This window comes from Cebidichthys violaceus, unplaced genomic scaffold (assembly GCF_023349555.1).
Source record: "Cebidichthys violaceus isolate CVI_PGR_0920_01 unplaced genomic scaffold, fCebVio1.0.p SCAF_3, whole genome shotgun sequence".
Classification (NCBI taxonomy): Eukaryota; Metazoa; Chordata; class Actinopteri; order Perciformes; family Stichaeidae; genus Cebidichthys; species Cebidichthys violaceus.
This window is the reverse complement of record NW_027176483.1, coordinates 15,329,957-15,345,470: the sequence shown is the minus strand read 5'-3', so window position 1 is coordinate 15,345,470 and position 15,514 is coordinate 15,329,957. Positions and strand designations below refer to the sequence as shown.

The following is a 15,514-nucleotide window of genomic DNA, read 5'->3' as shown; positions in this document are numbered from 1 at the left end:
ACACAAACAATATTGTGAATGAATCGGTGTGCAGAAGCAAATAGCATGAACTAGTAACTTCTCGATGATATAATTTTAAGATTTTCAGAGAGTAGGAACAAATACAATAAAAAAGCAAGTCAAAGTGTAATATATGTGTAAATCTCTTAACTGATATGTTCAATCCTGCAGATATGCTATTGTGTTGTACACCAGTCTGACTCTGCAAAACGGCTTAGTGAATGATGAACTGTCACTGATCAGTATAACAAACTTCTATACTTCTGCTGTTGTACTCCCACAGAACCCAGGTACCACATTCAGACCCTAAGGTTTTGTTATTAAATGCTCCCATAATGAGAGAGAAGGATAACCGGCCTCTTTCTTTGTCTTTCAACATTTTAGCTGTCATTGCCATTGCTATCGGAGTAACATTGGGAATTGTTTGCATTCTCTTCATCATCCTCATTGGCTTCATTATCTACTGGAAAAGGTTTGTCATCGTCATCAGTGATAGAAAATGACTTAGTGTCATAGTGTACGCGACTCAACTCTAAACTCTTTGTTCATGTACTTTAGGGTATCCAACAAAGAATCGTCAGACATCCAGATTCATTCCATGAGGTGAGGTTTTCATTTTTACCATGTTATCATAAGTTTAAAGTAAATGGACGACAATTGTTTCCATAAAAGTTGGTCAACATTGTTTTTTCCTCTTTCTTTCTCCAGAGCCAAAGTGTAAGTATAATCATAAAGTATGATCACATCTGTCAAGTGTTACACATTTTGACACAAAACACAACTCATGACTCTGTTCTGACCTCTGGTGTCCATTTGAGCAGAAGTGTGGCTGTGAGGGTGGAGGAGTATGAGGCTTACTACAAGAAGCAGAAAGCAGACTCAAACTGTGGCTTTGCTGAAGAGTTTGAGGTAAAACAGCTTAATATTCACGGCTCCTGGTATATAATTTGGCCTTTTCATAGCAGGCGGTTATTATGTTTGAAAATATATTTGATCGTCAGTAGGAGCTAAGTCAAAATAATGGCCATTATAATAAGATATAGATTTAATTATCTAATTTAATAATTTCTCTGTGTAAATATGACTTATCACATGTTTGTGATTGTGCATCCTTACTAATATTAAGTTGTTCTTTTTTTTGGTTCTTCATATGCACCAGATTTTGGGCATAAAGTGAGTTGTCCAATCATCAATCACACTTTTTCTCCTTTCTTTTAAAAGGACCTTAAGCTTGTTGGTACAGCTCAGACGAAATCAAGCGCTGAGACACCGGAGAACAAACCCAAGAACCGCTACAACAACGTGCATCCATGTGAGTGACCTTGACCAATCCACCTGCTGCTTTCAACACTCCACACTCTTTAAACTACATCATCACGTAAAACGCTGCATCAACTGTCATTATCCCAAGTTTAACTGGAACCCATTTTATCAAAATTATCACACACGGTCACACATCACCGCATCCATGCAAACAGCATTTTTTTCATTTCATTTACCCTCTTTTCTCACCTCCTAGATGACTCCTCTAGGGTGAAACTCTCTATTATCCATGGGAGTCCATATGATGACTACATCAATGCTAACTACATGCCGGTGCGTACTGACACTCTTTAAAACAGCGCTCTACCTCAGTCATTGCTTCACTATCAATAAACTCCCTTCTGAACAACATAACTGCTCATTCTTTTGCTTAACGCCTTAATGATATTCAAACTATACCACCTCCATCAAAAGGGATTTTTGAAACACTTGAGAACCTCCTAGAAAACTGAACAAGATGGACGTTTGTGTTCTGTGTTTGGGTTTTTGTTTTATTTGGCAGGGTTACAACTCCAGGAAGGAGTATATCGCTGCTCAGGGTCCTTTGCCCACCACAGTCAGCGAGTTCTGGAGGATGATCTGGGAGAAGAACGTACAGACTCTGGTCATGCTGACACGCTGTAATGAACAGGGACGAGTGAGTAGCAGTGACACACACCTTATGTCTTCCTTAGTGTTAGCCGTCATACTGTTCTGAATGTCTCATCCTTAATTAATGTGATTACTAACCATGAACGCATCCTTCATGTTAGAGAAATTGTGTACCATCATCAACATCTGTTTGTCTCCCTCTTTAAGTGAAGATGTTGTGTATATTTATTGCATTACATTATAACTACTTTATGAATGTAAAGCAGTAACATTTATACAACCTGTTTTATACATACATGTAAAAAGTTAAACCAGGTTAATAAGAAAGAAAATTACATCAAACGTATGATACAATTCCACATTTCACACTGCGTATTCTTAAACATTTTGAATGGGTTGAAGCAAAAAATAGCATTAAAGTCAATGCATTAAAGGTGTCTTTTTAAATATAACCTAAAACTAGCAGTACAGCTGATTGACAGAAATACCAAAGTGTTGCCTTGATGGTTTGAAAAGCTCATAATATGAAAAACAAAGTTTTCTCTTTAAAATGTACAGTACTGTTAATACTGGTGTTTTCTATATTCTAATTACTGTGAGTCTGTTACAACGAAACAATTGTCTTTCTTTTCCAGGTGAAATGCGAGCAATACTGGGATCATGGCACCAAGCACTTTGAAAACATTACTGTGACAACAACCTCTGAAATAGAACTTGAAGACTGGACCATCAGGGACTTTGACATTAAAAATGTGAGTGGCGAGATGCTACATACGCCAAAGAAAAAAAAAATGTTGTTGGGGGGGAAATATGAACACAGTAGACGACATCACCTATCAGTGCTTATTTAACACCTTTAGTTTGGAATACTTGTCCTACAGCCAAACCAACTCTTTGAGTTAACTGACAACACCCTACTGAACCCTTGTTAATAATATAATGAGTCTGATGAAAAGGAGCATTGTATTTAAATTGCAATGTAAAAACAGTATTTCTTGTCAATAATAGTGAAAATGTCTATTTCTGAATGACAGCCTTTGTCTGTAAATTTATTGAAATCATATACATCTTCAAGAGTCCGTACACGTTGATTTCTCAGTTGCAACTATTTTGAGTTTGTGTGCCTGTTTGACCTTTAGGTAAAAACAGCAGAGACCCGCTCAGTGCGTCACTTCCACTTCACAGCCTGGCCAGATCACGGAGTGCCACAAACCACAGAGCTCCTCATCAGCTTCAGACACTTGGTTAGAGAGCATATGGACCAATACTCCAGACACTCTCCTACTGTGGTCCACTGCAGGTCCGACATACATACGCATGCGCGCACACACACACACACACACACACACACACACACACACACACACACACACACACACACACACATTTTTGTCTTCAATTCTATACAACAGAAATGACGATAAGATTCATCTGATATTCTTTCTCTCACCCCTTCCTTGTCTGTGCGTCTACATTGTCTACACTCAGTGCTGGTGTTGGACGCACAGGTACCTTCATAGCCATCGACCGTTTGATCTTCCAGATTGAAAGGGAAAATATTGTGGACGTGTACGGCATCGTCCACGATCTGCGCATGCACCGGCCCCTTATGGTGCAGACAGAGGTAGGACACAGTCACATATGTTTTTGTTACAATTGTCACATTGCACATGTTGTTTGAAATATGTGAAGAGTTCATAAAGCATGTTGCACCTCAGTGAACTTTTTATATTTGATATCCCTGCAGGACCAGTATGTGTTCTTAAACCAGTGTGCCTTGGACATCATCAGATCAAGAACTGGAACCAATGTGGATCTAATCTACCAAAACAGTGCTGCACTCTCTATTTACGAGAACATAGATCCAAAAACAGGGTTCCCCAAAAGCGGGTACTATAATGCATAGGCCCGAGAAAACCCTCAGGTCTTCTTCTTCTCTCTTTACGCTTAGCAAGAAAATGAGCAGACATTTGCAAAAGGAACGCTTTTAAGTGATATTTATTTTTTATAACTGTCACACTTTTGTTAAGAATCTTGTAGCTTTCTGGATTCAAACCCGGATTTTGGTGTATTTATTAGTTGAAAATGTTGAATATTTGATAATGAAGGGAGCTGTATATGGAGATACAACCGGGGACAGAATCACTGACCAATAATATTTGGATTATTTGTAAACTTTGGTCAAATATAAGATCTTTTTCTCTTTCTCTCTCCTATAGCTGCAGGTTTTTGTATTGTATTGCTCTTTTGTATTGTATTGCTCAGCTTCTATTTCAGCTTGTTTACTACTGTATATGACTTACAGATGATGAAGTTTTCTGCTCAGGTAATATGTTGGATGACACTTCTGATAAAGAAAAATTTGTAATTTTGAACATTTGGATTTGCCTTGTACAAAGAATTGCTGGTATGAATACCATGTGCCTTTTTAAAACCTCTATGCTTTAGTGCCAGTAGGTGGCACTCCATTATTTTTGTCTTAAACTGAAAAAGACAAACAGGGACTGTTGCCTTGTAACAGAAACCTTAAGTTTCTCAATATATCATATTGTATTGAAGTTTGTCAGATCGTCCAATCAATTCTTTTTGAACCTCTTAAGCAAATTTGAAACGTGCAATGTCTTTTAATGAAGGAGTTGCGTTTGTTTGTTGTAGAGACTTTTGTATGTGTATGCACTGTAGTGAATAATGCACTGGATGCATTTGTCTTTCTATACACTGTCCACTTTTTTAGCTATACAGATATTTTCGTATCCTTGATTACATTCTGGCCAGTGCTTTGTGAAACTGTTTTGCTAACACTTTGCTATTTGCCCAACATTCGTATTTTACAATTTGACTTAGATTATTTTGTTCTTTTGATTAAAGAGATGGATCGCAAAAAACAAAAGCTCAGGAACTTAAAACAATGACAGCTGAACATTTTGCTAGGGAGGTATGTTGTTAGAAAATCCATACTGTACAAGTGTATTCTTTGAAGAAGGTCACACGGGCAGAATTTTCCATGAGGCAGGCACGCTTTTTAAAAAAAGACATTTGCTGTAGATATTTTTGAATAATGTCCATTGAAAGCACTTAATGAAAACAGGCAAATAGTCACAAAGTTGTGGGATGTTTTTTAAATGCTTTATGAGATGCTTGCTGGTACAATGCAAATAAATGTAAAAGGAGACAGTATTCAATATTTGTCTACCCGTGAATCTGTAAAACTAAGTGGGATTAAAGATGTTGCTACGTTTTTACCCACATTCGTGTATGGCTATGTGGTGTTTGGTTTGAATCAGTGTGTGAACCCTCTCATTTACTAGAACCCAACAAGCTTTTTACTCTCACCTAATGCAATCTTATTTTTTGATAGTCTTAAACTTTTTAAATTTCAAGTTGTAAGAAGCAAATATGGATTTTTTTTTCAAATTGTATAAAATGCTCTCAGGAAATTCTTAGCATCTTTAGTTCATCTTACAGGTTTTAAGTTATGTGTTCTTCCATAGATTTAGCAACACCTTGAAGGTGTTGGCAATGAGATGGTTGATAGATATAAATATTATATATTATTAATATCAATTTCAAGCATCACGTTGGAGCTCTTGCAAACAAACACAGTGGGTTTCTTACAAAGATTAAAGTTATGTTTCTCTCCATCCTCGTGTAAACGTCTGTCTCAGCTAGACTATGATGATCATAGTCACCATAATCATGGTCATTTTCAGATTTGGCCTGTAAGATATATGGCGATATGTTTTAAACTCAGGTTATAGGACTCATCACTGCACATTGGAAAATCTGGTAGTTGGTCTTCATTTGCTATGTGTAGGATGAAAAATTGGTATATTTTAAAATAAAAGGCAATTCTATGTACATAATTACTCAGATCGCCATTTGGAAAAACTTTTTTATCTGGTAAAATAAATTGAATTAAAAAAAATTAAAGATACATCAAGCTTTGATATTTAATATCACTGATCTGTATCCATCTCTCAACGACAAGACAAACTTAATTCAGCCTAATCCTTAACATGCTCATTTATTGTTGATTCAGAATACTATTATAAATATCAGTGTAGGTTTATTTCATAAAGAGTAATTCAGTTCAATAACATTTTATAAACTAAGCTGATTGCAAAAAAAAATCTAATTCAAGTGCAATTTTAATAGTCGACGAACTCCAGATTTCCCTTTTCCAGTTGGAATTGCGTGGCCCATAGTTAAGTGTGAGGAATATAAAACACATTAACTAAGTATTCTGTGTCTCTGTGTATAGTTGCATGCAGTTTTCCTGTAATTAATTAACAATTTCCTGTATTTTTAGGTGTTACATTTTCTAGCTGGCTGAAACCATTTTATGACAGTTTTCCGCTCAAATGAATCCCTTGGTGTCAAATATGTCTCAGGTGTTCTGCAGCTAATTAACCATCATTGTAATCAGCTGGTACCGTTACATTTTACAGCCATTTTGTATTGTATCTAACATTAGTTGTGGAAGAGTTCAATATGTTAAACTTAACAAGACCAATATACCTTAACCTAGACATTTAGCAAATAATATGTTTATTTCAAATTAATATAACAAATATATTTATTTGTTTAACCCTTGATAAAAATCAATTCATAATGCTGCTTTTACATGTAGTCCAATCTGATGCTGATGTCACTCAGAATATTGTATTCTCTGTGTTGTGTATCATTTTACAAGATACAATCATTAAAAACAAACCCTTGCACAATCTGTGTGACACAAGACACTGCACAACTGAAAATAGTTTCTGTATTATTTCAGTCAAATGGAAAGATCAAAAGAAGCAAATAATAAGAATATGCTGCATGCTGCAGAGGAGGACTGAGCAGGCACACCTCTGCATTATTCAGAGCAACTTTGAGGTTGTAGGTAGCTAAGTGCACCCTCAAAGGATGAATAAGTAATGCATTTCTGTTTCTTACAACATGAGGTAAAAGCCTTACACAGAGACTTCAGAATGTTCTAATTTTACCGCTCACATCAGGCCTACACTGCACTCCTGGCATGGTGGTACTATAAGATTTTGTCAGCGTATTGGCTCAGTGAGCTGAGCTGTAAGCATTTTTCTCACTCATCATCTTTATTTCATGTCCCTCAGATCCATAAGTTGGATCTAAAAATAGGTGTGGCATTTGAATGCCTCTTTAGATTGCACATTAAAGGAATACAGAGAGACGGAGCTGCCATGTCAGAAATCCAACCTGCGAATAGAAAATCAAAATAGGACAAAAAATAACTGGGTGATCCAAATTTAATGATGTGTTGAAATGCGTATGTGCCAGTAAATCCACCATGATTGAGACGATATTTCTTTCTTTTTTGCTTGCTGTCTTTTAAAACATAAAAAACAGCCAAAAAACAAGGAATTTTGCCCAATTAAGTAGAATAACACACAACCCCACATCTATGCAGGGTTCTTGCATCAACCTTCTTATCTGCAACAGTAAAGTGTTACCCATATGTTAATGCAACAGTAATAATAATACAATCAGATAAGAAACACTCAGACAGGGGCCATTGTGCTGCCCAACCACACTTGGGTCAAAAGCTGACCACTTTAAATGGAGTTCTCTTTCTTCCTGGCATGGCTGCTTTTTAGATTTGATTACCTCAGCCTTTTGTTTTTACACGCTTACATTACTGATTTTCCATATTTGTTGTGTTCTTTTTGGTTACTTTGAAAATAAATGCCTATTATTACTTTCATTCTATAGTCTGGTCTACCATTTGTGTTGCAGCCTTTGCATCGGGCTGTAACAGTATGTATGACTTTTACTTCTAATGGAGTACTTTCACATTGTGTAGTGTTACATTTAATGTAGATACAAATCTGTATACTTTATGCACCACTGTGAAATACACTGTCCAATTCTGTATTTAACATTTCTCTATCCAGTTTGAGGGTTCACCATGTTGAATTATGATCTTGACAAGTTGTAAATACTCTACAAAATCACAAACAATTGAGCCTAAATACTTCATATGTGATAATGATACAATTGCTAACGTTTGCTCTTGTCGGTCACATAAGTGCTTCATCTCCATGGTTAACGTCTACTGAAACACGCAGCAGGTGTCGTACGCTGCTGCCGCCACAGGTGTCGCCGTGGCTCCCTTGTGTAGCAGCAGCAGCAGCCAGATGAACCGCAGCAGCAGGATCCAGTCCGCTCCACACTCTCCATGTTGAAACTTCTCCTCCAGCCGATCACCACCGTCCCCCTCGATCCAGCCATCTCACACGGTCCCGTGCTATGACGCTGGATAGAGAAGGAGGCTCGGACACAACTGTATGAGCGACGCTCTAGTCCACACAGTGAGTTTAACGTTACATTTAACGGCTCTCTTACTACATGACGCCGACGCGTCGAGAGACACTGAACTCGCTATTTTTAGCGGACGGGGCTTGTGTTTCTTCAACTAACGTACGTTGGATGTGCTAACGTACGCTAGCTAGCGGAGCTCGGATAGCATTAACTGGTAGATGTAGGAGGATTTGACGGTAATTTGAGTGTCATAACGTCGCAATATTTGGAGGAATTCGGTCAGTGGCGATAGTAACGTTATCTGCGTCTGTGCGGCGTGCCGTGTGGTCGGGTAGTGGCACATCTTACACGCTAGCTGCGTAAAGGAAACCCTCATCACCACGTAAAGTAGACCCTCATCACCACGTTAGCACACCGGACCCCATGCGGCTGCATCTCGGCTGTCACTTGTTTGAATGGCAACCGTGAAACGTACCCGATGTCTCCGGTGCTCGTGTCAAGGAGCGCTACCCCCCACCCGTGGGTCCCCCTGGTATTCACCATCCTGCCATCATCTTCAAGTGTAACGGAATTGGTTAACTGGACCGATAAAAAATTGATAACGTTAACTGTTATCCCATTTAACCACAGGAACAATCATAGTATTCAATGCTACCCTTACTTAAAGGAATCATAGTACTGGTAGTACCGGTACATCGTCGAAATATCACGCAAGGCGCGACGTGTAGCATGCAGTGTGTAGCGACATAATGCAGCGTGCACATGACTGTAAAGCGTTGTGAGGTTGGTAGACATTTAAATGTCAAATACCGGTATATATTCATGCCGAGACATCCTCAGCATGGTTAAACTCCAGTTTCCGGTGTAATGCCAAAGCTGTAACCTTTGACACGTTCTTTACCAGCACATCATGATACGTCAACATCTGCAGAGACCTTTCTCAATTAATATTGAGAGCACTGGGTCATGTTTTTTATTAGATTATACAAAACTAAGCAAAAACAGCCTTAATGTTAATGACATGACTTACTAGAAATTAGGTGTTGTGATTAGAACTAGACCTAGATCCTTATCAAAAATGTTTGTTCATTTCATCTGTTTATTTAAATAAAACCTTCTTTATCATTATCAGATTTGATCAAACTCACAAATACTAACATTGGTGTCGGCGATACGTCCAGTATGGGTCAGACTGTACTTGTAGCGTTTGATATCTTGACGAGATAAAGACTAAATGTGGAGATTTAACAATGCCACTTCGCCTCATCCATCTCTGTCTATTCCCAGTGCCGATAAAGATAGAAGAGCTCATCATCTTTAATCGTGTGGTATTATGTGGAGTTGGGCTTTGCTGAAGATGAGAATAGCACAGAGGTGCACTTTAGTTAATAGTTTTAAAGGTTACTAGAATGTGTCACTCAAAATACAAAATAAATAAATAATAAAAGCTCACGAGAAGGCTATCCAAGCACAAGAGGAAATGATTACCGGAGTGCTGGAAGTGAAATGTCTGTGATGTTTGGGAAAATTGCAGCTGAATGAGAAAAGACAGTTTAACAGTCCGCCTCTTGTTCCCCACTTTCTCTTCTCGTCAAAGCTCTGTCAAGCAATTGCCTTGTTGTCTCAGTGTTTCTGCGATCTGTCTGTACTTTCAACTGACTCCATTTTTCAGAGTGGGTCATACGGAGCAACGGAGGCCTGATATACAGTGCTAGCACTCTCTGTCAGGCTAGCACTGCACACAAATTGATCTCATATTGAATGAGCGTAATATGTCAGACTGCAAGTGGTGTCAATAGCAGGAATGGAAACACATGAGGCATTTGAAAGTGACTGGAATAGAATTAGGTCATGAGATCAATACCGACAGTCTGCTCCTATTTGCATACCTGGTTTTAATCAAGTCTGTGTTGCTTTAAATACTCCATGTCTAATGCCCTTCATTAGATTGAGCCTTAATCCTCCATAACCAACAAATCAATGTCTATTACATTTTTCCTGAGCTTTTCCAACACAGGCTAGATTTTATGATGATTTTGGGGGGGGGGGGGGGGGGGGGGGGGTTCTGTGCACACCCGAAGTCTGGTCAGACCATGTGACGGCCTACCTTCCGCTAATCAGGTGGCGAAATTTAATGGTGTTGGTCCCTAAGCCTATCAACTAGAGCTGTGGCTTTGCTCTGCCGTGAATGACACATTGGGAGAGAGGAGCAGTGAATGAAGGGAAGAGGAAAAGGGCGGTGAGGACGTGAAGAGCTGTTTGAGCTGTTACTGTGGGTGGTTAGTGCTGTTTTTTGTTTTTTTAAATCGTTGCTTTTTCTAGCAGGAAGACACAGCAACAGATGTCCCAACTTCCATGCTGTGCTCTGAGAAATACCCAATAGGAGAAGCAACCCGCTGGCTTGTGGTTCAAGACGCTAACTGTAGTGTCACTGGTTTGTGTCCAGCTGGGGACCTTTGTCCCTTGTCCTCTCTCCTCTCTCCCCCCATTGTCTCCACTCTAGTCTCTAATATCCACTGGGAGAAGACATACATAGAAGCCCAACAATTGTGGAATTTATAGCCAAATCTTTCTTTGGAATCACAGTTTAGCTGTGTCACAACTGTTCATTGGTTTAAATGACTATAATTATTGGAATAATTGTATCATTCTTTCTTTTTTTCTGCCAGTATAGAGAGACAGGAAATGCAGACATGTGACAAATGGGACCCTAACGGCCCGAATCAGTCTGGAACGTTATGTTTTATTATTTCATGTTCCACAGCTTAAACCAATCAACCACCAAAACGGCCTTGAGGTTGACTCCTACTTTACTGGACTTCCTGTTCATTCAACAGGTTAGAGAATCACTGCTTTCTTTTTAGCTCAGATGTTGTGTCAGAGCTGTAATGACGTTTATTCGTCCCTCTTAATGATTCAGATGTTTGTTTGACTGACAAAATGAATTCAAAGAGGTCGTCGACCTAAAGCTGACTGTTTTGAGTTGTCATCTAATCATAATCTAATCATGTACATTCTCCTGCTTCTACAATATTCAATCTTGTGCTCTGTGTGTCTACCCTTTTCATGCTCTGCCGTGGCCACTGATAATATTTAATCTCAAATGGCAATGATAAGTGAATTTAAAAATACGGAATATCAGTACAAGGAGGAAATAATGTACCAAAGCAGTTTCTAAGCAGGAAAGATTGTCGAAAAGAAAGTGTCACCTCACACTATTATTAAAAAGCAGAAGAAAAAATGTGACAAGTGTAAAAATTCTTCCGAGTCATTTTCCCAGAGATACCGAGTCCTATAAACGAGTAGTTTGAATCAGACTGCTGTTAACATTGGAAGTGTTCTACTCCAGACTTTGATAAATGGCTTAATGCACTTCCAGTTCCCCTGAGATATAAATGCTTTCCCCGACGCCTACTGGGGGAAACTAGGTTAATACTGCTCCATATTGAATCTGTCTCCCTGCCTCCAGAGAGCAAAGGCACTTTTAGCATCCTCTATTGTGCCAAGGTTCCCTTCTCCTCCTATGGTCTCGCAGTGTTTTTGTCCAAAGTTACTTAACAGCTGTCTAAAAACAGGTCCCTTTTTCACAGAATGAAACCTCATCTGTATAAACACAATAAAAACAGTGCTGACATTTTCATGGTTATGATATAACTGCATCATTAAATTTAACAGGAGTGTACTACAGTATCAACTAGTGTATGTTACTCAGTGGAGCCAAAATTGAGGCATTATTTGTAGGTATCACACTGTAAAAGTGACATTATGTAATAGGACATATTAGCTTTTTCTTATGACACCAGCATTGTTACACCCTGTAGTGTCTGTGGACAGTAGTTGTTTGTGTTAGTACCAAATGAATCTGGGGAAGCAGCTTTCCTTGTTCTTATTACAAAAGTGTGACAAAGATAAAGAGTTACTGTTTAAGACATCTGAAACCATATTTATGACTCAGATGCAACATTTTAGAAATGGAAAGTGGATTTTTTCCATTATGCTGGTATTGGTATTTGCGCAATTTAGGATGCTTGACAACGAATAATCTTTGTCTCTTCAATTTTTGTATTGCTGTCTTAATATTTTTTTCCTGTCACAGCTTTTTTGCGTTTCTATTCTTTAAACAGAAAAACAAAACAAATTCTGTACCTCATAGTTCCTCATTCTTTGTCTCTTACTTACACCCCCCCCCCCCCACACACACACACACACACACACACACACACACACACACACACACACACACACACACACACACACACACACACACATACACACACATACACACACACATTTAGGGTTTGTGACCCCTTGACATGTGTCTCGGCTGCTGGATAGCTGGTGAGTGTATTTATAGAGAAGGTTTAGCACCGTAGATCCACGGCTCTTCTTTTTACACAGGCAGCGGCGGTTGGAGTGTTGTCTCACGGTAGCTAGCGCCTCTGCAATCGATATCCATCTCTCACTCATCTCTAGCTTAACGTATGGAGCTACTGCTTGTGTAAATGCTGCCAGCTTTACTCTGAACCCAAAAGCTTCACACGCTGCATTAAGTTGACATGCTGAGAGGCAATTGAAACTCTCTCAATCCTGGATCTTGCACCCTGTAATGCTGATGTTTGTATATGGTACACGCTTGCATGTTTTGTGTACATGGAATAAATACATTGTTGGGGTAATAGATGTTATGAGAGTATTCAGACTGAGGGCTCTTTTCTAATGTGTATACTTTGTTCAGTTTTTGCTAATTAAGTACTTTACAAGTAGGCAAAGGCACATACAGTATGTCCTTGTCTCAATCTACATTTGTTTGTTCTGAGCGGCTGGCCTTGCACAGTGTCCAGTCCTTGAGAGTGATCGACGCTGAGGACGCTTTGTGTCAAGTGCTGATAATCTGCAGTTCCAGGGGATAAGCCGCAGTGTCTGTGTTGAGTTGACAGCTGGGATGTTGTAGGTTTTCGAGATACTTTTATTACATTGAGTGTTTTATTATGAAAGAGTTGATGCTGAGAGGCTTGATTACGTCATGGGCTTAATGTCAGCCTGTTTAAAGCCCTCTTTGGATGGTCATGATGGTGATCTGTGCGGACAAAATCTGTAGCCATCAATGTAGGGTCACAACTTTGCCTCAGAAAATGAAGACCCAAGTGTCAGCATTGTGTTCCTGAGGCTGTGTAGCGGTGTGTAGGTTCTGTTTTCCTCACAGAGTAGTCAGGTGAGAGGAGAAAGTGACACTGTGTTAAAGGACACTTGTGACTCTTAGTCGTTGCTGCCTTTGCCAAGAAAGCAAGAGACACCTCAACCTTTTAAAGAAAGACCTCAGGTTTCAGAGCATGGACATGGAACCATCCTGTGACACTCACCCCCTGTATGTGAAGGGTGGCTGTAAAGGGGTTTTAGCTTTGACTTTTACCCACAATAGTGGCCATGGATAGTTTGAATTATGCTGGTAACAATGGTCTTCCAACAGTGTGAAACAAATCAAAAATGGTCAGGGACACTTGGTTGCTGCGGCATTTACTTCACCGTGCGCCCGTCCTCCAGTGTTTGTGACGCCTTGCTTTGTGCATTCCAGACCCGCTTCCTCTCTTTTGTGCTTAGATAAACACGTCCTAGATAAACAGAAGTCCTTTAATGCCAGATTATGTTTTTGTTTATGCAGCACTGCTTACAGTCTGTTGCTGTTTTTGACATTTATCTTTCTTTTAGTGGTTGATCAGTGTCACCTTGAAATCAAGCTAAGACTTTCCACACGCTTTGGTTCAATTGTGGCTCCACTAGCCTTTTTGTAAACTAGGGACATTATAAATGATGGTGCCTCTCTTTTTTATTTATTTTTTTACTTCCCACTTTGAACCAGTCATACAAATATAAGGAATGTCCTCAAATGTGCAGAGGAATACCCTTATGCTCTGTATTTGTTTGTCTATGGCCAACATAGAGGGCTCAAAATATTTTTTTTTCCTGTGCACATATACTGGTATATGTAACATTTACTTGAAATATGAATACATTATGAATGTTAGACCTTTATTGTAAATTGAGCTTGAACTTTCCCTTTAATATTCTCGAAAAGCATTCAGTGAAATAACTTCTGTCTTGTCCGCCTGTGCACTGTTGGCGTCCTCTTTTGCGCCACATTATTATCAGTTACAAATGAGTTTTTCACTGCGTGAGAACATGGATGTGTGGAGTGAGAGTGAGTGTCAATTGTGTGAATCTCATGGTCAATGCGTGAAGGTTGGCAGCCTTGAGCTTTTGTGCACCAGCGCGTGTCGAGCCGAGAATTCCGTGCACAGCTCAAAATTTGCCGTGCATGTGTACGAGGTATTTCAAGCCCTGATATATGACATGTAATCCAGTGCTCACCATATGTAAATCGCCAAGCAGTGGGAAGCGTAGTCTATGCCATCCAGATTCATGCCGCCACACCGTGAAGCGGATTATTGGTGGATCTGATTTGGTCCACAGCTTTTCTCCCGTCCCAGGTTGAACACAGGTCAAACACTACCAGGCTTTGGTGTCTCTATCACGGGCGGGAAGCTTAATTTAATGATATTGATGTTAAAATGGCATTGACCAACTCCCAGAAGAGAGAGAAAAAGGCAATTCAATAGAGAGAACTGAAAATAGAATGTATTTGGTACTTATGTGAGGTTCAGTAGAACCACATCATACCTATGTCTCCTAACTCTGTTGTCTCCTTGCAGACTATAATTCTCACCAAGCTGCTTTTCTGTTCTGCTTCAGGTCAGAATCATTCAATGAACAACCTGGTGATCACAGCCTGATTTAAAAACTTGGCCGCCCACAGCCACAGTTCACTGAAGATGAACTGCCATTCAAGGTTAATATTTTGGTAATTATTATACAGAACGTTAGGCTCTACATCAAGTACAACACTAATGCCACTTATTACTTATGTTTACAACAAGATTGATTGTAATAGTTGTGCTTTAAGGCTCAGACAATACTTTAAAAGTCTTCTATAAAAGTAGTGTAGAGCAGTGCGTTATCACTAATAAACATATTTCCAAAACAGACACGTTTTACATTTACTAGAGGCGAGTGTATCTTAAGCTGCAGGGAGAACTCATCCAGTTAAATGTAAAAGGCACTCCTCTACTGTGTTTGTTTACTTTGCATTACAACTTTTTTCTTAGTACAGATTTACAGATTTTTTTATTTATTGTTAAAATAATACATTTCACACCAGTAACTTGGTCAAAATAAACACAATTCAAGTGTAAAACGTTTTAATCCAGCAACAAATTGGTCAAAATGTAAACGGATTAAAATTCCAGTAGATGATATATATAGTATA

General features: G+C 39.0%; 2 protein-coding genes across 4 annotated transcripts in view; both read left to right on the top strand.

Moving 5' to 3' along the window:
* Positions 1-5,555, top strand: part of LOC137881104 (receptor-type tyrosine-protein phosphatase eta-like) — a 45,994-nt gene extending 40,439 nt beyond the window's left edge. The window contains exons 23-34 of the mRNA XM_068722856.1: positions 172-290; positions 385-472; positions 559-603; positions 709-717; positions 822-909; positions 1,222-1,312; positions 1,520-1,596; positions 1,826-1,960; positions 2,550-2,666; positions 3,054-3,214; positions 3,403-3,538; positions 3,662-5,555. Coding sequence (XP_068578957.1) covers positions 172-290; positions 385-472; positions 559-603; positions 709-717; positions 822-909; positions 1,222-1,312; positions 1,520-1,596; positions 1,826-1,960; positions 2,550-2,666; positions 3,054-3,214; positions 3,403-3,538; positions 3,662-3,820 — 1,225 coding nt within the window. The 3' untranslated portion in view covers positions 3,821-5,555. The remainder of the gene's footprint in view (positions 1-171; positions 291-384; positions 473-558; positions 604-708; positions 718-821; positions 910-1,221; positions 1,313-1,519; positions 1,597-1,825; positions 1,961-2,549; positions 2,667-3,053; positions 3,215-3,402; positions 3,539-3,661) is intronic.
* A 2,534-nt stretch (positions 5,556-8,089) lies between these two features.
* osbpl5 (oxysterol binding protein-like 5) overlaps positions 8,090-15,514 on the top strand; it is a 43,397-nt gene continuing 35,972 nt past the window's right edge. For 2 of the 3 annotated variants that reach the window (XM_068722791.1, XM_068722789.1), the window contains exon 1: positions 8,090-8,243. The gene's annotated coding sequence lies outside the window, so the exon portion shown is untranslated. Of the gene's footprint in view, positions 8,244-11,006; positions 11,031-15,514 lie in introns of those variants that run through there. The other variant, XM_068722790.1, reaches the window with a different exon arrangement.